The 24,591-nt window shown below is 42.4% G+C and overlaps 1 protein-coding gene across 4 annotated transcripts; it reads right to left on the bottom strand.

The window, feature by feature from the left end:
- Nucleotides 1-2,613: 2,613 nt before the first annotated feature.
- Nucleotides 2,614-24,399, bottom strand: bicdl1 (BICD family like cargo adaptor 1). Of its 4 annotated transcripts, XR_009787604.1 has the most exons (11): nucleotides 23,483-24,399; nucleotides 22,338-22,553; nucleotides 18,233-18,349; nucleotides 16,417-16,563; nucleotides 13,507-13,686; nucleotides 13,213-13,431; nucleotides 12,117-12,260; nucleotides 10,790-10,920; nucleotides 9,775-9,895; nucleotides 8,716-8,835; nucleotides 7,891-8,025 (listed from the first exon to the last, which is right to left on the bottom strand). XR_009787604.1 is itself a non-coding variant. In XM_061766705.1 (10 exons), exons 1-10 carry the CDS (start codon nucleotides 23,843-23,845, stop codon nucleotides 7,843-7,845), a joined length of 1,821 nt encoding a protein of 606 aa, XP_061622689.1. In that variant the 5' UTR covers nucleotides 23,846-24,397; the 3' UTR covers nucleotides 2,614-7,842. The 4 variants fall into 4 exon arrangements, 2 of the variants coding, with proteins under 2 accessions (XP_061622689.1, XP_061622690.1); XM_061766705.1 differs by lacking the exon at nucleotides 8,716-8,835 and having other exon boundaries at nucleotides 2,614-8,025; nucleotides 23,483-24,397; XR_009787605.1 differs by lacking the exon at nucleotides 9,775-9,895 and having other exon boundaries at nucleotides 23,483-24,398.
- Between the last annotated feature and the right edge of the window lie 192 nt (nucleotides 24,400-24,591).

The following is a 24,591-nucleotide window of genomic DNA, read 5'->3' as shown; positions in this document are numbered from 1 at the left end:
CACTGGTCTCTTATGGAATGATCCTTTATTGTTTCTTGTGTTGTCGATGTGTGTGTGTGTTTCACTATAAAATATTGTGTAATTATTAGTAATTCAACATGTTCACATATTGAATTCCAGATCGCTACTCAATTCTGCACTTGTAATACACACATTAAATAGTGTAAGGATTGACTGCTGGATTTTGTTTCCATGGTGTTAAGTGCTGGCCAGCACAATGAAGAAGGTACTGGTGAGCATGTCTGCCTCCAGGGGCCATGGCCATGAGGGGACTCGCCGGTCACTCACATAGGTGTGCTAGAGATGTATGTCTCCCCTAGCCCACCCTCCCCAAAAAGATATCTACTTTCATCATCCAACCTGTCTCGCCTTTGTCTTGATTAGAGCCTCGGCCTATAGCAGCTGACTTTGAGTGCGAGACATGGTGCACCCAGCCAACAACCGTTCATACATTCAAACGATGGACATTTTTACAGCAGGGTGGGCAAAGTAATGTCCGGAGGCAGATATAGAAATCATTTGTCATTAATTTTACCCCCCAACCTCCTGCCCAAGTTGAGGTATTTGTATTCATTTCTCTTATTAAACTGATTTATTGTGATTAAAAAAAAAATACTGAACATTTTGTTAAATAAACAATTGATTAGTTGTAATAACTCATAAAGATTTAATATTTTTATTAAAATAAAACATTGGCCATAAAGCACAATAACATTAGTACATTTAAATTTTACTAGACAATTCGTTAAGAAATAATATAAATTTAAAATAATACTATTGTCACGTTTTGTTTATCTTTATTTTCCCCTCATAAAATTATTGTAAAAACATAACTGGAAAAAGTAACATAAACCATTCAAATATACTGTATAGTTTATTAAATAGGCGGCACGGTGGACGACTGGTTAGAGCGTCAGCCTCACAGTTCTGAGGACCCGGGTTCAATCCCCGGCCCCGCCTGTGTGGAGTTTGCATGTTCTCCCCGTGCCTGCGTGGGTTTTCTCCGGGCACTCCGGATTCCTCCCACATCCCAAAAACATGCATGAATTGGAGACGCTAAATTGCCCGTAGGCATGACTGTGAGTGCGAATGGTTGTTTGTTCCAGAGACGATTGGCTGGCAACCAGTTCAGGGTGTACCCCGCCTCCTGCCCGATGACAGCTGGGATAGGCTCCAGCACGCCCGCGACCCTAGTGAGGAGAAGCGGCTCAGAAGATGGATGGATGGATAGTTTATTAAATAGTTGGTCAATAAATTATAATTATGGAAAATAAAAGTAAAACATGCACATAAATTAATTTTAAAATAAACATTTGACAAAATACAATCATTGTATTTTTATTTTAATAGATAATTGGTGAAGTAATAATACTTAAATGAATTCCCTAGTGAGGATAAGTGGTTAAGAGGATGGATGGATAAAATAATGTATTATTCATGTTTGATTTATTTTCATTCATCTCATTGAGTAGTTGCTTTGTTGTTCTTTATATAACTAAAATAAAAAGTGAAATAAACCATTCCAAAATGATCTTATTTGATTAAATAACTGGTTAGTTAACGATAAATAATATTTTAAAAAGCGTGATTTACCTATAACCAAAAATATGAGTAAAACAAACAATTCACTTTGTCTTTATTTAATATTTGATTAATAATAAATAGTACAATAATAATGATAATTATTCTCATTATTATGAGATTCACAATAAAGCTTCTTTTATTTGTTTATGTTCATCTCCGAATGTCCATTTTAAAATTCAAATGTGGCCTTGGAGCACAAAAGTTTGCCCACCCGCTTTCGAGTCTTCAATTAACCTAACATCTGCTGTTGAATATTTTTGGAATGTGGAAAGAAGCGAGCGAGCCGAGATTCGAACTTGACTGTGAAGCAGTCGTGCAAATCACTAGGGGCCTGCGCCGCCTATCCAATTCTAGTTCATCAGTGTTTTTTTCCCCCCTCTAAATTAACTTCCGAAATGTATGTTCGTCTTCATATTAGGGCCTACAACGTGACAGAGACGTTACCTAATGGCTGTCCACCTCTTGTGCTCCTGCCATTGGCTGGCGACCAGTCCAGGGTGGACCCTAACCCCGTATAGGAAAAGCTTCCGTTTTTCACAGCCCTAATAAAAACAAGCTGTACAGTGTAGAAAAAGGATGGAAGGACGACCTCGTGTTGTTCAGGCAATCCGATTTGTCAAACTGTCTCCGTGAAGAATCGCACAATGTGTTTATTATAAGCAGATTGTTATGCGTTGATTAGAGAAACTTGATTTCTCAGAAAACTGCATAACAAATCTTTGGCATAGTTGGGAATGTTCTATAAGTGAAACCAATGCTGTTAGTCGTTACTGAATGGACACTCACACGCAGCACAACGGGCCCACCCAAAACCCAAACGCAGTAGAAAACAAAGTCAATAGTGGGCCTGTGTCACGCTCACTCACCATTGTCCCATTGGTTATTCATCACAAAAACCAAAACAAAAAATGCTCAGTTGGACAGTTCTAAAAATGTTTTCAATTGGAAAATGACTCCGAAATCGTCAAGCGTCGTGAACGAATGGAAATGGGAATGCAGTGCTTGGTTTGTGGAAAAGAAACACACGACAAGAGTGACTGGCATTTATTCTTTGAACTTTTCACCAGAGATCACACGTTCAATGGATTGTGACACACATGCCCATCAAAAAACAGTGTATAAGGCACTCTTCATAAAGAGTCATCATGAATGGCTTTATCGATATAAACGGAGCAAAAAAGAAACCGTCATTCTCTGACGAGATCGCTAGCATTGTCATTCTGAACGTGACGTCACACTGTCGGCATGAAACACATTTCAACAACAATGTACGTACACGTAAGCGACGAAAAAGAAAACCAACAATAACAACACGGGATAATTGCAGTGGGAATGAAAGACAGTTTTCTCTCGTGTGCTGAGCAAATCCTCATTCACGTATAGACACTGATGCTATTCCCCATGTTCTGATTGCAGCCATGTGTACCCAGAGCAGCTCGGCGGAGTCCACAAGCAACCTCATCAATAATCGGCGAGCATCACTGGACCTCTGGAATCACTGCCATACCCCACAACATGGCGTTTGATCGTTTGGATCCAAAAACAAGAACAAATGTTCACATGAAATGAATGTTTACAAATTATTATGATTTTTTTTTTTAAATGCATCTTAGGTTAATCGAACACTGTAGTCTAAATCGGCCATAGGTGGAAATGTGAGTGTTTGTCTACGTGCTGGCGACCAGTCCAGGGTGTGGTATAGAAACTGGATGAATTGCTAAAATGATGGCGATAATGTCGATTGGTGTTCAAATATGAAAGCTTTATGAGGCCATGTAGGTGACTATACTCTATGTTCCTCTTGCCACGTTATCAGTCCCTTAAAAAAAAAAAAAAAAACATTTTTAAAAACAAACTAAAGAAAAACAAATGAATATTTTAAAAAGTATTTACTGAAAAGGTATGGATTTTATCTATAAATATATTCACGTCCTCCAGACCTAATCAGAATTGTTTTCTATACTTTATGTATATATATATACATATATATATATATCAGTCTTTGGGTTTCTCCCTTCAAACAACCGGCTGAAGATGACATCTGCATAGGTTTTGCACAGCTGCTCAAACATACACTCGCGCGCGCGCACGTACAGACAAAGAGGAGCTAACACGGCAGCGCACAAAACAACAACAAAAAGGCATTCACGTCACGTCACCTCAACGGAAGCCTGACAGTTTAGTAACAACTCAAAGTGCTCATGAAGTATTGAAGCAGTGATGATGGAGGTAGACTTTTTTTTTTTTTCCCAGCTAAAAATATTACCGTGTACACTCATCTGTTTCAAGTCAACATGTATTTTCGTGATATGAAATGCAACATTTGTTGTCCTCCTTCTCACGCTCATGTAAACATTGGAAGAATTTGGTTGCCTAGAAAAATGTTTGAAATAATAGAGGACAGCGTCTTCTCATGCGCGAGTACGTGACGCGTGCATCGGGGATGTTAAACTCGCAGGTTTATTCAAATGTTGGAGATCAACATGAAGGCCTCCCGTAGGTCACTGGGAATGGAAAGTATCCAAAGGAAAAGTTCAGTGCAAGACAGAACTTGTTTCTGCTGATGATCTTTTTAAATCTATCTCTGCCAGCGGGACAGGCAGAACAATGGAAGTCTTTTCCAGGAACCAGTCATACAACAGAATTGTGTTCCACTAAACAGGCTCAGTGAGCAAGTAAATTTGAGAGAATCATTTGAGACGGGCTTATCATTATTACGGTCCACAGTGACCCCACTATAATGGCAAATATCCGCAAGTAATTGCCAACCCAAAAAGGTTTGTAATTGCCTATAGATGCCCCAAGATTGTGACAAAGTACTTTTTTCGATTGGACAAGGCAATGGGGCTGACTAAATGAAGCTCCTCCCCAAACTTCAACATAGCTCCTGGTCACCAACATACTGCAAAATGGCACCAATCAATATTTTGATATAAAAGATGACTTTGGCTTGAGCACATTACCAGCAAATAATCCACAAAGAAGCAAATTTGTGAATGCCCAACTGCAAATATGCGGCGCTTTACTGTATGTACTTTTTTTGCGTGGTGTTACGTGAGATTTTTTCCATTACAAACTACACGTTGATGTGGCCTTGTGTTCTAACACATCCCAAACAAATGAATAAACTCTCAAACAAATGAACTCCAGTCAGAGTCAGGTGCTGTCATGCAACCATCAACACATTCCGATCACGGTTCCAGCTGCTGCAATTCCGCGTCATTCGCCTGACACAAGGGATGTTGAGTCTCGAACGGGCTCGGCAGTGGGGAGTGGCGATGGCACGTAGGCACTACAAGGAAACCTTCCTCAGTACAAGTAAACGTTGGGACCCTGATCATGTCCTACAAGTCGTCTTTTAGAAGAGGATTGATGTCGCGTTGTGACCGAATCATCAGAATTAGACAAGGAACAAAAGATAAAGTGCAACAAGCACAAGCCCCTCGAACCTGTATAGAAATACATTGAAGCATTTATTGCATACGCTGCAAAAACTAAACTCGTGCCTCGTAAAGCTTACTGTACTTATTTTAAGTACAGTTGATTTTTTTCTCCCCCCCCCCCCCCCTCTAAATTTTCAGCAAGAGGCGGCACGGCGAATGGTTAGCACATCAGCCTCACAGTTCTGAGGACCCGGGTTCAAATCCGGCCTCGCCTGGGTGGAGTTTGCGTATTCTCCCCGTGCCTGCATGGGTACTCCGGTTTTCCTCCCACATCCCCAAAACATATGTTGTAGGTTCATTGAAGACCCCGCATCCTGCCCGCAGTTCGCTGGCAGAGGCACCAGCATGCCCGCGACCTTGATGAGGACAAGTGGTGTAGAAAATGGATGGAGGGATTTTCAGGAAGACAAAAAGACTTGTTGTAAGATACAAGATCTTATTTTAAGTCGTATCAAGTCAGTTCAAACTAGTTCCATTGGCAGATTGTTTTCACTTAAAACATTTTGCCCCTAAAATAAGTGCAAAAAAAATCTGCCACTGTATTGGGGGCCAATACTTTTTACAGTATTGGCCCCCTTCTCAAATTCTTATATTTTTGCATAGTTTCCCCACTTTAATGTTAAAGACGATCAAACAAATGTAAATATCAGAAAAATGTAACCCAAGTGAACTTAAAATGCTGTTTTTAAATTCCATCCATCCATCCATTTTCTGAGCCGCTTCTCCTCCCAAGGGTCGCGGGCGTGCTGGAGCCTGTCCCAGCTATCATCGGGCAGGAGGCGGGGTACACCCTGAACTGGTTGCCAGCCAATCGCAGGACACATACAAACAAACAACCATTTGCACTCACATTCAAACATTCGTCCATTTTCTTAAATTGATTAAGAAAAAAAAAACTAAAGTATCCAATTACCTGGCCCTGTGAGAAAAAGTAATGGCCCCTTAAACCTAATAACTAGTTGGACGGACCACCCTCAGCAGCGACAACTGAAATCATAGGTTTTCGATAAAATGGCAATGAGTCTTTTCACGTCTCTGTGGAGACATTTTGGCCCTTCCCTTCCTTGCAGAATTGTTTGAATTCAGCAAAAATGTCTTTTAAGTCTTTTTGTCTTGCTGAAAAAAAAAAGTCATGGCTGTTTTAAAATAAGCACAGTAAGATGTTTGCACAACAAATAAGATAAATTCACTGGGTAAGATTTGAGTTTTTGCAGCGTATACTTGACATCCATGAACTCGTACGCTGTTTGTCCTTACTTGCAAGGCAATTCTGCACCCACGTACAATGACTGTGTCTTACTAGTAATGTTTTTGTCCCACTGCTATTGCCACTTTTGGCTTACGAATACACAATTAAACCTTACTGCTAAACTACTGTGCTGCACTAGTAACACAACTGGTAGGCATGTGTCACACACTGGTAGCCTCCTGGACCCTACTAATTGTACCGAAAGTAGTTTTGCCTCACTAGTAACGTAGTTTTCCTCCAAGTATGCTAAAGTTGTCCTTCTAAGTCAGCGGTTCTCAACGTATGGTACAAGTACCACTAGTGGTACACAGTCTCCTTCTGGTGGTATGCGGAAGAATCACTGAATTAAATTAGCAAACTGTGCATAATATAATATACTGGATTCAACTTTCTTTTCAATCCAGTACAGTATATTTGTTAAGTGAAATTCAGTTGTATTTAACTTTGAAGTACATTCATTTGCATTGCATCTTTTAGAACTGTTTGCTTTCAAACATTTATTTAGGTTCAACGTGTATTCAAACTTGTATGTACAATATGTTAATGAATCATGATTTAAATTTTGTTTTTTTACTTTCCGACTGTTAAGCACAGTGTTCATGTTCAAACTGTGCAGAATATTACAGTGGCTTACAATAACATTGAATATACCTTTCAGGCATAAAACCTCTGCCTTGTTTTTGATGAACACTTGGGCCTATTACACTTCTGTATTTTAATCTTGGGTATCATGGTGGCACTTGGAGAGACATGTATTTTTGGAGGTGGTACTTGGAGCAAAACGTTCGAGAAGCACTTTTCTAGTGTGCAGAAATGTCATCCAGTCGTGGAAGATAGTAATGCAACAAGCATTACAAGAAAGACTTTCTACTAGTGCCCTGAATTGTGTTATTAATGAAGACAAAGCGTGTTCTAGTAGATGGACCTCAAGATGGATATCAAGGATATTAAATCATTGTTCAAACGGCTTTCTATCATTCAATATCCTTGATATCCAGCTCAGGGTCCGTGTACCAGTACACGCTTTGTCTTGTCTAGTAGGACAACGTTGGCATCCTACAAACGTAGTAGGATAGTAGGACAACTGTATGTTATTACTGGGGCAAAACTGTGCACATATTGAATATGCATCCTACTATTACTACTTGTGACTTTATTAATTCTACTGTTTAACAGCCAGTCAACTTCACTAGTAGTAGTAGTAGTAGTAGTAGTAGTGTCAACTCGTGCACAGTTTTGCCTCACTAGTAACACTTATCCTACTAGTATGCCACAGTTGGCTTACAAGTGTGCAGAAATGTCATACAGTCAAGGAAGGCGGTAGTGGGAAAAATGATCGTTTGTAAGATAGTTCTATTAATGCGCCATAGTCGTTGTACTAGTGGGCAGAATTGTCTTACTTGTGAGGACCAAGAGCATACTGGTACAGCTATCAAGGATAGTGAATAAATGCTGAAACGTCTTTGCAGTCTGCCACTGTCCGTCTTTGGCTGCGTTGTTCACACCTGCGCTGCCATGTCACTCTCTCCTCTCCACGTGATCTGGCGTCGCCTCCGTCTCGTGTACTCAGCTCTTTTTGAAGAAAGAGAAAAGTTTCCGGTCCCGGTCAGAGAGGCGGAGAGCTCGCCTGGAGGACTGAGCGCCGGGAGCTCTCGACGACCTGGACGCGGAGGCGGACGACGGCGTGGAGCGCCACTCGTCCTGGTGCTTGTCCATTAACTGCTGGTCGATCACTCTGTGCATGTCGTCCTGCGAGAACACACGTGAGAGCTTTCATCACTGTTCTGAGTTCAACCCAGCTATCCCAGCTAGCTTCGGGCGAGAGGCGGGGTACACCCTGAACTGGTCGCCGGCCAGTCGCAGTTGTTACATCGCCAAGGTTAAAGTTGCCTTTAAAGGAAACGCAACTCGACCGTCACCCGTCCAAAAACATGAGGGTTCCCAATCAGTTAGAAACCCCTGGCCTCAAGGATGTAGGTTTACAGACAGGCAAGACAGGTGACCATAGAATGGCGGTTAACGTAGGGTACGTTCAGAAATTCAAACAGACGCTCTCACTGCGCTCTGAGCGTGCACGCTCCACTTTCTATGAATTTACGAACGAGCGTGTTGGCCATTGGCAGAGATGCGACAGTGCGTCCGCCATACTGAATGTGGCAGTTCTGCCTGGCAACATCTCATCCTGCCTGATGCTGCGGCACTCCCAGAGTATAGCGCCCTGAATAACTGAACGGCACACTCCAGCGGCGCTCTGAGTTTCCAAAGGTTCCGGAGTGTAGAGAGCGTGCTTGGAGTGAATTTCCGAAAGTACCCGTTGTCCTAACTGAGGGTCAATGGTTTCAGCTGGGATGGGCGTTTTTCCCGTGGCATGAAATGGCTCAGCGTGGCGTGGAAGGGTTAGTGGGGGGTGGAATGATGGGATGGTGCAGCTGGGCTCACCTCTAAGGCAGGAGGGGTAGTGTACCACAAGGGAGAGAGGGTGGCACGGACGGAGGCTGAGGAAGGCCACTAGATCAGAAACCACAAGAGCCAAACTGTAAAGAGCCCTGAGGATGCAAACTGTGGGCGGGGAGAAGAGAGAGGGAAGAGCCGCTAGTTACAGAGGAGGAGGGAGGGTGGAGGGAAGGAACGAGCGGGATCATGGCCACATACACGTAGGAAGAAGTGTGCCGCTTAAGCAGGGTGCACACGTTCTGATAATCGGGCCAAATTTCAGCAAAGTCATCATAGGACCGCTTATCAGATGTCAGTCAAACAGAATCCTGAGCAAATATCCTGTGGTGCGTTAAGAGCGGTTTTCCCCCCAAAATCTACACACCCTTGTTCAAATGCCAGACTTAGTGATATATATATATATATATATAAAAAATGAGACCAAGATAAATGAATGTCACCTACAACCTGTACCGTACTGTTACTAACTGTCCATATTTCCTTCCACTTTGTCAATAAAGCCCTGGCATTTGAACAAGGCTCTGGAGAATTTGTGTCTCAAGTCATTCAGCACAATGCATGACAAGGAGAAGAGTGTAGTTACCAGTTGCAGTTAAGGTAGCGTCTTTTATTTCTTCTTCTTCTACTACTACTACTGCTAAACTTCGTATTTTCGGGCAACCGCGGCCTCTCACGGGTCAGTCTTGATACTTTGGCCGACATCTGTTTTGGGAAGGACACTCGCGATTCTCGTTGATGATATCGTTATGTGTGTGATGTGCTGTGTTGCTCATCTCGAGTAGGCTACACCACACACAATAACAACAGCAGGCACACACAGGAGCATTTTGTTCCTTGTCATTTGTGGGTTCTCTCACATTTTTTAAAATCGATGTGTGTGTTTCCAGCTTGATTGAGTGATTTCCCGTGTATGCAGTTGCCACATTTTTTGTTAACAAAGAGGGAGACAAGAGACGTGGACTTAAAGGGAAGTGACCAAATCAATAATTTTACACAGCCTTACTACAAGGCTTTAACTGAAACCTCTCTATCATGATGACCCACCTGCCAGGCCTCCAGCTGCTGTGACAGATTGAGCTTCTGCTGGATGGCATCCAGAAGCTGACTATTTAGAGACATGATGTCTATTTTACACTTGGCCAGCTCCATCTCCACTGCCTTCTTCCTGGAAGACAGAGTGACATGATGGTGATGTCCTACCAGCGTGAAGGCCTTACGCAATGGAACAGAGAGGAAATATACTGGAGCGACTTAAGTTTCAAACTCGTCCCAAGTCACCGTGACAAAAAGAAAAAACCAAAAAAAAAACAAAACAATCAAGCGAGTCAAGTTAAATCATCAGTTAGGTTAAGCCATTTGGGTGGCTATCCCAGCTGACTTTGACCTGTCGCCAGTCAATTGCTCACATTCACACCTACGAACAATTTCGTCTTCATTTAACCTAACGCATTTTGGGAGGGATGTGCGAGGAAGTCGGAGTAGCTGGAGAAAATCCACGCATGAACAGGGAGAACATGCAAACTCCACATACAGGACAGGGATTCAAGCCTCGAACCTCCGAACTGTGAGACAGAAGTGCAAGCCACTAGGTTCCACCATTCTGCCCACTAAGAAGTGTGACTACCGGTATATTTCTTTTTTTGGCCGGGGGGTGGTCTTATTTAACTCCAGGAATGTGCAAAACAATGATTACTGTTGTTGTAGTTATGAGTGGTGTAGAATTTCACAGCTTTATACTGAGAGGTGTTTTTTGTCTTTTGCCCTCCATTTAGGTAAATAAGATAACGCATAAATGAACAGAGTTGTTCAATGAATCCCTGTATGACAGTCATCAAACCTGAAAAAGACTATTTGGTTTAGAACATCTCATTAACTTGCGTTAATGTTGTGAGTTTGAATAATCGTCTAGGTTGATAGAATGTTATTACTGTCAATAATAGAACATTCAAAACATGCTTCATAAATACAAGGAGTATGCATCATGATTTTATGAAGTGCAATGCATCATGTAATAAAATCCCAGCAGTGTTGATGAGTTTTTTTTTTACTGTGATCCTACTTGGCTATAGCGTCATCTCTGTCTTTAATGGCACTCTGGAGCTGCTCGCTGGGCTCTCGGACCTCTGCCATGGTCCTCATCCGCTCGGATTCCTCTTGGAGGGAACACATTTCTACTGAGAGCAGCGCCATCTGTAGGTTTGATGGGCAAAGGACATGGACATCAGCGAAACTAGTTTATTGGACAGTGTTTTTGATATGCTATTGTTACTTAAGCTGTGGAATCAACGTGCTGTGTACATACATCTGCCTATGTACACGAATAGGATTTTATACAGGGTGCTAAGAAAGTCTCTTTACAATCCAAAACAAATAAAGAAATGCAATTGATGAGATATGTCAACGAGGTTTGTTTTGTTTGTATAGACTCAGTGGTTATCCGAGTTTTTAATCAGATAGCGTTTGTGTATTTCAAGTCCCCTGTTGATGAAATAGGCTCTGTTAATTAAACCCCTAAAAACGGTTACTCGTCAAGAAAGGGCACAATGTTTTACTTGGTTTATTGAAACAAAATCAGATATGCTGCAGGATTGATATCTAGAGTCACGTCCGTCACTTTTTGTGCATGGTGCAAGATATTTATAGAGTTAGGGAAAATGTTGATTAAAGGGAGGACTAGACAAGGCCGCATAGAGGTGAATTAAATGATGCAAAAAAACTTAAATATGTACTCTTTATTTTGTAATAATTGCACAGATTTGTCCATTCAGTTGCTTTTGTAATACATCAATTAAACTCTAAAGAGATTTCTTGTACATAATTCATTGCGCACATATACATGAGTGTGCACGCCTTTTAACTCATTCACTGACAGTACTCCATGTTAACATGGATATTTGAATTCAACAGCCGTCAATGGCAGTGAATGGGTTTCACTGTGCACATGAACATTATCTGTTGTTTCACCAATTCTATAATGACATTTATTTAAAAAAACAAAAAAGTGACTTAGTAGAGCGCAATGTTCATGGAGCGTCATGTTTATTCTCATGTGTTAGTTTGCAGACTACTTTGTGTTTGAGGATAACTGGTAGCATTGTGATTAACTACTGTTCCCTTGATGCCACATTGACCAAAAATAAATGCATTCCCATATCTGGTTTTTCTCCTGATCCTCACCAAAATTAAATGGTTTCGTCCTGAGCACACAGAACGACAAAGTTTAGTGGAAATCTGTAATGTTTTTATTTGTTTTGCATAAGACTGCTTAGCAGAGTCTCTCTCTTGAAAAAAGTAATTCAATCAACAATACTAGAGATTGACGAACATTTTTGCACAGTACTGTACATAACTGTGTACAAGAAATAAAAATGACTTTACACAGGTACCTGATTGTGCAACTGCAGCAACTCTTCTTTACTGTTGTGCGTCTTGTCCTGCTCAGCTTCATACAGCTCTCGGACTTCTCTCAGCTCTTCTCCCAGCTTCTTCACTTGCTCCTCCAGAGCTTCCTCGTCACTGCGCCGAGAACCCTTTTGACAGTAAAAACCCCAAAATATTCAATTTTAATGCCAGTCCTCAAGCAGTCAAGAAGAAAGGGAAAAATGTGCTAAACTGTAGATGTTATCAATAACACAACAAAAAAAAATAGAACATGACATTGAAGTAGGAACCACAAAAGTCAGTTAGTGTAATCTGAGTATCTTTATACTGCGTGAACTAAGAATCCAAAACTAAGCTGTTTAATAAGTACCCGTAAATAGACTGAAATTATAGCAGTTTGCTTTTATCCATTTTCTTCTGCTTATCCTTGTCAGGGTCACGGGAAAGCTGGAGTCCACTCCCTTTAACCTACTGTATATTTTTGAAGAATGACTACTAAATTCTTTTGTGCAAATAAGACCTTCTCCAAATATACATACAGCTATATATTATAATGTAGCCCACAAGGGTAATTACTGGACTCGAATGGAGCATTCCCTAAACATTAGGTTTAGGGTCCCAATTGGATGCCAGGTCAGTTTCTATTGGATCACCGTTTGACAGAATATAATACTACAATGCATTTTATACATTGTCAAGCAGGAAGACCTTTTCTTGGCAAAGGACTTTCTTTGTTGGTGTAAATTAAGTCTGTTGTGTTCTATATGAATAATTTATAGTATACTGTATATCAATATTCCCAAGATGTAAAATGCAAGTGTTGAAAATGCACAAATGCAGTACCGTAAAGGATACATATTCCACATGAATTTGTAAAGGTACAATGATGTACTTTCCCCCCGAAACTAAACAAATTGTTTATTAGAAAAGCTAAGTAGAATATAGTATAAATCTATCTACTGACCAAACATCCATATTCTATAGCACTTGGGTGAAATGGAGCCTATCTCTGCAGTACGCCCTTGACTTGGGCAGGGCAAAATATAGTACGCATACAGGTATATGAAACTGATAAACTATCGGTAAACTGTCCGTTAGTACCGTCGACTCGTTTCCATCCAGCAGGTTCTGTGTTAGCCTGCGTAGTTCTAGCAGGCTGGCATGAAGGCTCCCGGTTGGCACATCCTTGGCCGAGGACGTCTCCGAGGACTCGTCCATGGACGAGTCTGTGGATAGCGCAGAGTCTGTGACGTCATTACCTCGGAGATGGGAGCTCAACGAGCGCACCTCACAGTAGGCTTCCCACAGCTGGAGACGCAGCTAGGGATGGAGAGACAAAGAACCCAAATTAGAATTGGACAGTCTGTGTGGCTCTGACAGTCGAGGCTGATGTACCTGCTCTCTCTCCTGCTCCTGCTCCTCTTGCTCCATGCTTTGCTCTATCTCACACATCAGGCTGGACTGGTGGGGGGTGAGGCTATGCAGGCTGCTCTCCTCCGTCAGTTCCTCCAGCCGAGCTGTTAGCTGCCTGTGGGACAACTGAACTTCCTGAAGCTCCACCTGATTCTGCCGCAACTAAACACAACATCCACAACCAGGCTTAAAATCTGAAAGAAAAAAATCTCGTACAATATCAGGTAGAGTGAATCCTCCAAACTTGTAATTAGGGATGGCAATGGATATGATTTTTGTGATTCCGATTCCATTTTCGAGACTGCTTAACGATTCGATTCTTTATCGATTCTCATCGACTCTCACATTTGTAGTTTGGGGGAGGAAAATCATCCAGGGGACTTTAAATAGATTTAAAAAATAATTAAACGAATAAGCTAGCATAAAAAAACACCCACTGGATATTATATTGAAGCTTCTCGTTATAATATATAAACATTATAATCGAAGAAAAACCAATGTTCCGCGGTGCAGCTTGTGTATGCGTCTGCGTTGTGAATGCCCCCTGAACGCATCTTATATATCTTGCAGCAAGCGTGTGACGTATGTTCTTCTGCCCTGCCTAAGTGTGTTTTAAGCTATTTAGCGAGACTCCATTTGGAGTTTACTGTAAAACTCAACCCACAACAAAAATAATTACACACATTGTAGATTTTAAATACAAGACACACATCGTTTCACAGATCGCCATTAGGGGTCGCCACAGCATGTCATCCTTTTCCATCTAAGCCTATCTCCTCCATCCTCCTCTCGAACACCAACTGTCCTCATGTCTTCCCTCACGACATCCATCAACCTTCTCTTTGGTCTTCCTCTCGCTCTCTTGCCTGGCAGCATCATCCTCATCATCCTTCTACCAATATACTCACTATTTCTCCTCTGGACGTGTCCAAACCATCGAAGTCTGCTCTCTCTAACTTTGCCTCCAAAACATCGAACCTTGGCTGTCCCTCTGATGAGCTCATTTCTAATTTTATCCAACTTGGTCTCTCCTAGAGCGAAGCTCAACAGCTTCATTTCCGCCACCTCCAGCTCTGCTTCCTGTTGTCTCTTCAGTGCCACTGTCTCTAATCCGTACATCACGGCTGGTCTCACCACTGTTTTATAAACGTTGCCCTTCATTCTAGCAGAGACTCTTCTGTCACATAACACACCTGACACTTTCCTCCACCCGTTCCAACCTGCTTGGACCCGTTTCTTCACTTCCTGACCACACTCACCATTGCTCTGGACGGTTGACCCCAAGTATTTAAAGTCCTCCACCCTTGCTATCTCTTCTCCCTGTAGCCTCACTCTTCCCCCACCATCCCTCTCATTCACATGCACATATATTCTGTTTTACTTCGGCTAATCTTCATTCCTCTACTTTCCAGTGCATCCTTCTACTTTTCTAACCGTTCCTCCAACTTCTCCCTGCTTTCACTGTCATCTGCGAACATCATGGTCCACGGGGACTGCAGTCTAACCTCATCTGTCAGCCTATCTATCACCACTGCAAACAGGAAGGGGCTCAGGGTTGATCCCTGATGCAATCTCACCTGCACCTGAAATTCCTCTTTCACACCTCACCGTTGCTCTGCTGCCCTCATACATGTCCTGTACCATTCTAACATACTTCTCTGCCACTCCAGACGTCCGCATGCAGTACCACTGTTCCTCTCTGAGTACTCTGTCATTGGCTTTCTCTAGATCTACAAAGACAAAATGTAGCTCCTTCTCTGTATGTTTCCATCAACACCCTCAAGGCAAATAACACATCTGTGGTAATCTGCTAGGCATGAAACCATGTGGAGTTTGCATGTTCTCCCCGTGGCTGCGTGGGTTTTCTCCAGGTACTCCGGTTTCCTCCCAGATCCCAAAAACATGCATGGTAGGTTGATTGCTGACTCTAAATTCGCCGTAGGTGTGAATGTGATTGTGAATGGTTGTTTGTCTATGTGTGCCCTGCGATTGTCTGGCGACCAATTCAGGGTGTACCCCGCCTCCCGCCTAGAGTCAGCTAGGATAGGACTCTAGTGAGGATAAGCGGTAAGGAAGATGGATGGATTTTAGCGTCCTTTTTAGTGTAATACCCGGAAAATTAGCATTCACTCTTTTCCAGAATACATTGCTATAATTAAAATCACTGTATCACGTTTTGACTTGTACAAACAAAGGTTAATAGTTAAAGTGGTGTCAATTCTAGTCGTTTATAGTTAAATTTGTTTTGTTTTTAGTCGTGTGTTTACTTGGCGTCCTTACTCAGATTAATTCGTGGGAGGTAGCGTATTAATACCACTTGTGGCCAGTTGAGGGCACTTGAGGCCAGTAGTTATGTGAATGCCGGCTGATCCATGCGATGCGTATGCTGCGTTAAATGCGCAATTTGAAGACATCTATTCAAATAGAATTGATAAGGGAAACGCTACAAAATTCAATGAAGGATTCCAAGGTATCGTTAAATTTGGAACCAGTTCTCCCCGATTCTCGATACCCATCCCTAGTTGTAACACAATCTATCCTGCCTCACTAGTTGACTTAATCCACTTTCTATAGCGCTTGTTTCTTATTAGGTGTGTAGGTGGACAAGTAACCATCCAATGAACCGAAAATGCTTCATCATCAATTTTACAATATATATAAAGAATATGTCTCAGAGTGAAACCATTGCACGTTGCCATCATAAAGTCCTCATCAACTACATATGCAATGCTTTTAAATAGATTGATAAAAGTCTTTACTGAAGTCTCACGACGTCATGCTTGATAACTTTTCAAGTCTAAGATTTGGGGTAGTTTGAGAAGCATATTCCCCCAAATTTCTATTTGTGCCACCCTTTGGAGGTTCGACATTGCATACACAGAAGCGTTTTACCTGTAGGTCCTTCTCGTGACACTGCTTCTCCAGCACCAGCGTCCTGTCTCTGAGATCTTCCACAGTATTCTTAAGCACTTCGTTCTCCTCCAGCATGGCATGTACCCGCCGCTCCAGCTCCATCTTCCTCTCCGACAGCATCTTAATCTAACGTTTTCAGCATCGGTGATTAGAAATGACAGCCCATTAAAAAGGATTATGGGTACAAACGGAGGATTGTCTTGATTTTATGGTCGATATCAGACAAAGGGGTAGCCACAGACTTGATTAAAGGATACATATTACGTTGTCCCGTCTCTCAGGCAAACTGGGCAGTTACACGAGATTAAAAAGTACTCCCACTGGCCTGAAGAATGCCTGTTGCCTAGCACAGGCGTAGGCGGTAGTAGCCACCCTCGTCTTAGGAATGTCTTGGTGATACGGTAGCGCCTACACAAAGCCTAATATCAGCTTACTCTGCAAGTGACGACCTTCAACTTCCCCACGACATATTCTTCACAGTGGGACTTGGATTGTTTTCGCCTGAGCAGATTTACACATTAAATGAACAACGGTACGTGATCATTTTATCCCTTCTGGATGTGACCTACATCTGATAACCTACTTTAAACTGCAGCGACTTACACGTGAATCTGTTGCTTTTGCAACATGCAATGTTCTGGACATTTAGGGCCACAATAGTCTTTTTCCCCAGGCAGGGCAAACACCAGGAGTCATCATCATGTAAAAGCAAACCATATGAAAAGTGGAAGCACCCAGACATTGCAGTCTAGGTAAAAATAGAAAACGCTCTTTCTCCCAATTATAGTGCCGGCTTTGCAGTCAGGGTGTTTTCCCTGCTGTCACATAAAAGAAAGGAATAAAGGGAGGACACAGGGAAACTTAAAGTAACTACTTTTACTTTGCCATCATCAATGGCTTATTGTAAGTGGCTGCAATCAAACATGAGCACATGACTGACTTCACAACACATCTAAGCCTCTTTTTTTTTTTTTTTTAACGCCTTTGGAAACAGGGATTGCCATCAAGATAAGAAACAGATTTTTCATGCAGGTAGTGCAGAGATTTTGGCTTTTTTTCTGTTTCCATTTGTAGGTTCCAGCATTGCACACCAATTCAACTCAAATTCAGCCTAACTAAGTTACATGCAGCATGCAGTCAGGCCAGACAATACCCGCTAACCACTCACTTCGAGTCCTTGCTGCTCCAATCAAGGAGGGAGGGGAAAATAAATGAGGAAAATACAGAAAGAGGGAAAATGATGAGTATACCCTGACATGAATTGATACTGTTTTGGAAAAGCAATAACATATATAAGTGACAGTAATCTGACACATTAAAAAAACTGTCTTTCTTTGGTGGTATTTTGTTCGCCAGAAACAAATTGTGGTGTCACTTCTGCCAAAGAAGAATGATGAACTTTAGTTTGCGGTGTGTCAAATGACTCCCACGGTGACTTATATTGCGCTCTTAAATGGTAATCCGGTGTTGTGTTTTTAAGACTGACTCACCATAGCTGGTCCGCGCTACAAGTGAGAAAGGAAAATAGACATGTAAATAATAATAAGAGTGTGGTGGAGTGGAATGTGGTGGTAAGTTATTTGGGGAGGAATGTGTCATTTCTACTTTGAAACAGTCCATATGTTCTGAGTCACTTTCCAGGGTCATCATATTAATATAGCAGTAATGATTATTGGAATACATTGTCAAATGACACAAATGATTCTTGTCGTCAAGTATAGAGCTAGATAGCGTAAACGTACATACAGTACATGACTGTAATTTGCATTGAGGTGCCGCGCTGATCATGTCTTACTTCAGCTTGTAGCGTTTCTAATCGTGTCATGTGCTGTCTTGTAGACGTACTCTTCTCCCTGAAGTCGTCCCGTAATGAATGGACCTGAGTGGATAGCTGCTTCTCCACCTCTGCAGCCTGAACGAGGAGCAAGACAGAGTTCATGTGGAGGGAGAAAAAAAAACTAGCAAGGATTAAAACACGGACACACACGGGAACCGTGTACTCAGTGCAGACACTGACGAAGAGGAAAACTAAAATTGCTCATTTTGTTCATATTGCACAGCCCTAGTTACCTGCACAGATTGGAGACACCCTGCGCCAAATGGGACAAAATGCATTCTCAGTAAGATTGAAAGAAATCATTGATTGCACTGATTGTCTCAAAAGATGGCACAACAAAATATTAAGTCATGTGTATATGTAGTATATGCCTAATTTACAGGCTTATAATACTTATACATACTAGTACTACTACTACTACTATTAATGATGATGATGATGATGATGATTATATTGCTTTTTTTATTTTCAGGTTGTTTCAGGGTGCATCGTGTTTAGTTTTTTTCTTTTATCAGAAGTGTACTGACAGTTTAGTACATGCGCTTGTATATACATTTAGTGCAGTCTAAGAACAGGGAAACTAGGTAGACCCCTTTGCAAGCCACGAGTTTTTAATTTGCACGGTACTCTGGTTGTTATAGCAACCAGAAAGAATTAGGACTGATAGATGAATTGCGGCCTCAGCGCTTTTGGACTTTTCTGGATGGGAAAAGAGACCTTATTTTCCAAAGAGGATGCTGACTGATTCACCAGAAGTGTTCAACTAAGGCAGTAAAATGGGAGCAAAACAGTTTAAAGTGCCAATGGAGACAGAGGCATTATGTCTATTTACAGTACAACCCCGTATTGGACAAGTAATCTTATTTAGAAACTTAAGTAGGGTTCAAAACGGATGAAAAGTAAAACGCAAAATGTACTTTCGACTCAAATAAACATTATTTCCTCAGATTTCTTAGCTAAATGCGGCGGCCATAAAGCCTGCAGACTCACATTGTTGTCAGCGCTACTGTACTCTAGCACGCGTGATTAAGGTCATTGAAGAGGCTATCCATTCTGCTAATTCATGTGGGTTACACGCGCGCGTGCAAATGCACACACATACTTACTTGGATCTACTAACTAGGGTACTCTGCACCTAATGTGAACCTGAGTTAATATGGAATATAATTAACCAAATAAAGTCCGAAATTTGAGATCTTTTCCTCATTCAATACATGTTACCTGCTGTTAGTAATTAACTTGAGTGAGGGGCTAAATTGTTTTGGTTCCTGACTCAATGCATATGGCAAGGCTATTACCCTGGATTATAGCCTAATCCCCTCTGTGTTGCATTTTACGGCACGACTGACATCACTTCCTTTCGAGTGCCCTGCTTCCACGGCCATCCTTTTCTAGTCAGTCGGGAGCTCTGTTAAGACGTGATTCCTGAGGTCTCCTTTCAACGATTGCCTAAATGCTCCATTTGAAAAGGCTAACATCTCAAACTTGACGTCTGAACAATTCTAATGTGGATCATGTCACAAGTAAAGTAACAATTTGTTACTTGTTGGATAGCCTTTGCACAATCCAAAAATAAAAACAATTAAATACATAAAATAAAAGAAAAAATAAACAAACAATGGGGTAAAGAGGTAATTAATGAAATTACTCAACGGGCATCTACCATGAAAGAAAAAGTATGTTAATATAAGTATTAAAGAGATTTCTTTGATTATTGGATTATTAATTAATTGTATGTATATAATGTGTTAACAGGATAGAATGAATTGAGTCATTGGTTAGTAAGTGAATCTGTTTAACCCTTAACAATGTTGCTACTGTTACCATGGTTGAGCAAAGGACAGAGCAAACTTTAAATGAATTCTGGTGCTCGAGTGTTACTGTGCTTTCAATTAGTAACCGGAATAGGACTAGCTTCTTGTTGTCGGTGCTAAAGAATTCCCAAAAAGAGTTCCTGTTCACTTGGCCACTGAAAAAGTATGTATGTTATTGTTTCGGAGACAGAGCCGAATTAGATACCGATCAAATGTTTTTATTGAAAGAGTCAACAATTAGAATTCGAGGATTGTTGGGACAAATGGAAACAGCATTCCCCTGACAAGCAGTTCCCCAGGGGGAGTTTATGTTCTCAACATCCAATCAGAGTTGTAAACAGTTGACATCACTTCATGACAGCCCATTGCTTAGAAATGAGGAGCAAAGAGGAGGTGGAGGGGGAAAGCAAGCCAATTAGAAAAGTTGAAAAGTGGCCGAACAACCAAGCACTGTGATTGACCTCGTTTGCTCTGTTATGCAAGGTTGCCATCTTCTTGCGCAAAGGAAATGAATCGTGAAATCTTCGTCGATGCAGTCTACTAACTCTTGGGAATGTCGCACATTAACAGTAAGCATAAAGTATGTTTCCGCCACACTGAGGGAAAAGTTTTCATAGATCTTCACACTCTCCTAAGTCCATTGTTTTAGAACTCCAGCAACTGATTGGTCATGCACACTCCTTTAATAAAATATGATAATGCCGTTGGGGCAGGTGCAGATTAGAATAATAATAATCTGATCAAAATGAGCGGAGGCCCTGGGGCAAGATGCAAGTTACAACATTGAAGAACACATGCAGGTCCGCCATCTCTTATCAGCACGCGAGAGGCGACAGAACCTCTTTTCCCAGGAGAAGGTTCAATCTTTGTACACACGATGCGATAGACGGTTTTGCAAAGAGGGATGAAGATGTGCACGTCATCTTTTGGGTACAAAGCTGTGTGTCATACTGCCATGTGGCATTTGTACCTTTTAGTGGCCTCGTGCTAAGGAGGCCAGGCAGGGGCAAGCGAGCAACACGTTGGGTCAAAGCATCGGCAAATTCGGCGCTTAACAATCACATCACAGCTTTGCTCTAAAATGGCAATTTCTGAAGAGCATTTATATGTACAACACATACATAACCGGTGACTAAACAGCAGCCTGGTGTAGATAAGATAGAAAGGGATTTCAAGTAGAGCGAAATATCCAAAGTTAGATGTCCCTAAGGTCCAACAATTGGGAATTGAAGCAAAACATTTGGGGAAAATATGTCTCTAAAGTGGCAGCATGGTGAGTTCTAGGCTGTTCCCTGCCTCTTGACCCAAGTCAGCAGGAATAGGCTCACGCTCACCCGTGCCGCTATTGAGGACGGTATAGAAAATAAATGGATGGATGATTCTGAAGACTAAAGCTGAGATAAGTGGCTGAAAAGGAAATAACAACCAGGACGTAGAGATGAGCGTCAACATTAGCTGCCGTGGCTAGCTGCAGCTTGAGCGGCTTGCTATACGTGTTGTCAGTTGGACCATTTTTACATTTTACAGTGGTTAACTTCTCTCCTCGTTTGTGTGACAGTTTAGAATGTTCAAAATTAAATGAGGTGAGGTGCAAATGTTAATATCCCAATTTCCACTTCCATAACATCGCAAACATTAACACACACAAAATAATTCCACTATTGGCCACAATTAAAAACTGAACATTCTCATGTTTTTGTAAAGGCAGATTTTTAACACACTTTCCGTATGTCATCTCGAGCCATTCATTAGGTGAAGCCAAATACTGTCTGTGTCTTGTAAGCATGTGCCCCTCATCTGGGACCATTTCCTACAAATGCAATGCAATTCGTGAATAACTGCATTGAAATACCTGTCAGAAGGCAGAGGGGTACTGCAGCGTGCAGGGCAATCACTCTAAATAATTCAGCATCCTAAGCTTCAGAAGCACACCTTTCACACTGACCGTTTTTAGTGACTGGCTGAACACAAATTGCCCCCCATTGTTTCTGGCCCAAGCATCTGATGTCACGCAAGCAAACTTGAATGGCACTGAGAGACCCTGACAACCATCGTAGGAAGAAATTAACGTGTGTGTGTGTGTGTGTGTGTGTGTGCTTTCTTTGCAAGGGGTTCTGAGTAGCGTGGTAGAGCACTTAAGGCCATGTGACACAAAGCCCAGACTAATTAAATCTCCAATGCTGCCCGAAGCTTTACATCCGAAACACACACACACGCAGACACACATTCTCACACGCACTATTTCTCACCCTTCGAAGTTGTTCCAGCAAGCGGTGGTTTTGTTCGGATAGCTCACCGATGACCTTAGTTTTGTCCCTGTCCGCCTCTCTCAGCTGGACCTGGTGTTGCTCCAGTTCTCCCTGCAGCTGCTGGACATCCGTCTCCAGCTCGGCCACGCGGCCCTCCCACTCCCCCTCTCGATTTTCCAGACGCCAACGCAACTCGTGCTTCTCCTGCTCCAAGTGCTGGCGGAGGAGAAGTGGTACAAGATCAGTATTGCCGACAATCATGAAAACATCTGTATAACCTATACTTTATTGGAGATGGGGTATTACAGGTGGTAGTGCTTCAAGAGAAGGAGGTCCTACATCGTGGAAATATAATTAAAGAAAAGTTCAGTTTAAACGCTTACAGAAAATGAAGTTTTGTTCATGTTGTCTCTTGATAGCTGTGACCTGTAGGTCAATTCGCTAAAAGATCACATTTTACATGCCCTGATAAAATGGAAAGAATTAAAGAAGAGCCGCAACAAAACAAGTTCAAACCCGAAAAAACATAAATGGGTCTGATATTGAGAAGCAGCTTAATTCTCTGAGCTCCATCACGAGGATGAATATGGATCAAAGGGTTGAACAGATGCACAGTAGATTCAGTGAGCCGTGTACAGTGAGGAGATTAGTCTCGTGTGTGTTATTTTATTTTATTTTTTTTACCCTCGGGCCACATGTTGGCTAGTGTGAAGGATTTCAAAGACAAGAACAAAAGCGACACGGTGTTCATTCACTGGTGTCGTCAGCGGAGAGATCCCTGACGACAATGCAGGATCAGCGTGACCAGAAGTTCGACCGAAGTCAAGATGATTTATTTCCTGCTCGTCGGCCCTACCGAGAAATCAAAGCAGATGGCCTCCTCGGTCAAATCACGCAATGAAAAAGTGCCTTGAGATAACTTTTGTTGTATATTGGGTTTTACCGTATAAATCAATTTAAATGAATGGGCCTCGGACACCACTCGGATAAGGAGAAGCCCGGATTGGCCCTTGAGATAACTTTTGTTGTGGTTTGGAACAAAAAGAGAATCGAACAGAAAAGGTACACCACAATACAGCTTGCTTGGACGTCAAACCGAGAAGAAAAGTCACCATTGTTTTTACATGACATTATCTGTTCATTACCTCTAATTTGTCGTTGAGGTCTTTGTGCATTTTCTCATATTGCTTGGTCAAATCTTGGTTTCTTTCCAGCAGAGCTTTGCCCAGTTTGGCAGCTAAAAACAAATCCTTTTCCTTTTGGCGGAAGAGAGCCAGCAAGTCGGCGTTGTGGTCCAGCGAGAGCGCTCCCGCGCCATCCTGCTCCTCGCTGAGCACGGCCAGTTCCTCCTCCAACGCCACGCCGAGGCCTCCGGAGCCGGCGTGGCGCAGCGGTTGAACCGGGCCGCCTCCGGGCTCGTTGAGACACCGCTCCACGGAGTCGCTGTCCAGCTCTAGCGGTGCTGAACCCACGCCGGACGTGCTCAGGTCGAGGCAGAACGCGGACATGGTTCAAGTCCCCACGAGCCAGCAGATAGGAGCCCGCTGCTTTTTTTTTTTTTTTATTATTATTATTATTAATTTTTTTTTTTTACTTTACACCCAATGAACCCAGCCTGCTCGGACTGGCTCGGGCTGACCAGACTGGCCTGTAATCGAAGATGCATCCATCCTTGCTCGTCGTTAACTTACAGCCGGCCCGGAATCAAAGCAAACGACGCCTCACTCGCTGGCTGTTAATAGGGACCACAAAAGCAGCGAATGTTTTATCATGCTGTAATCCGTCTGGCGGCGCCCGCCCCGTCGCAGGGCTCCGGGTCCTCCATTCCTGGCAGCCGGTTACTCAGGAGACATTGGTGTGGCCAAAAGAAGAGTGCGCGATCTCGCCGCCCGCTGACTCTCGTCTCGTGCCCTTCCTGGATGCGCGCTCCCGCCCCGCCGATGACGTCGGCCGCAACCTGTGAGAAGCGGCCGTCCCATTGGCTGAGAGTGATAGCGCCATATTTTGCCGCTTCTCACGCAGCCGTGTGTGACCTCCAGTGATGGGCGAGAGGAGCGCGAGCGAGTCAGCTGGCGGCCGCCATCGTCACAGCAAGGAGAAGCTGTTGAAAAGACGAACAGGACATATTTGACATTTCATACCAATTCAGCCTAATAACATTTGGATCATAAGTCCAAACAAGATGCTGTAATTATTATTATTTTTTTCTTCTAATGTCCAGTGGAGAACCAAATGCACCTCAAAAAGCTTGTTG

The sequence above is a fragment of the Phyllopteryx taeniolatus genome, chromosome 3 (genome assembly GCF_024500385.1).
Source record: "Phyllopteryx taeniolatus isolate TA_2022b chromosome 3, UOR_Ptae_1.2, whole genome shotgun sequence".
Classification (NCBI taxonomy): Eukaryota; Metazoa; Chordata; class Actinopteri; order Syngnathiformes; family Syngnathidae; genus Phyllopteryx; species Phyllopteryx taeniolatus.
This window is presented reverse-complemented; position numbering and strand designations above follow the sequence as displayed.

Coding starts and splice junctions, on each gene's coding strand:
- bicdl1 (XM_061766705.1), bottom strand. CDS start 23,845: ATGTCCGCGTTCTGCCTCGACCTGAGCACGTCCGGCGTGGGTTCAGCA. Junction 13,687..16,416: donor GTCACGAGAAGGACCTACAG/GTAAAACGCTTC, acceptor TGTTGTGTTTAG/TTGCGGCAGAATCAGGTGGA. Junction 8,026..9,774: donor AGCAGCTGGAGGCCTGGCAG/GTGGGTCATCAT, acceptor GTGTTCTCGCAG/GACGACATGCACAGAGTGAT.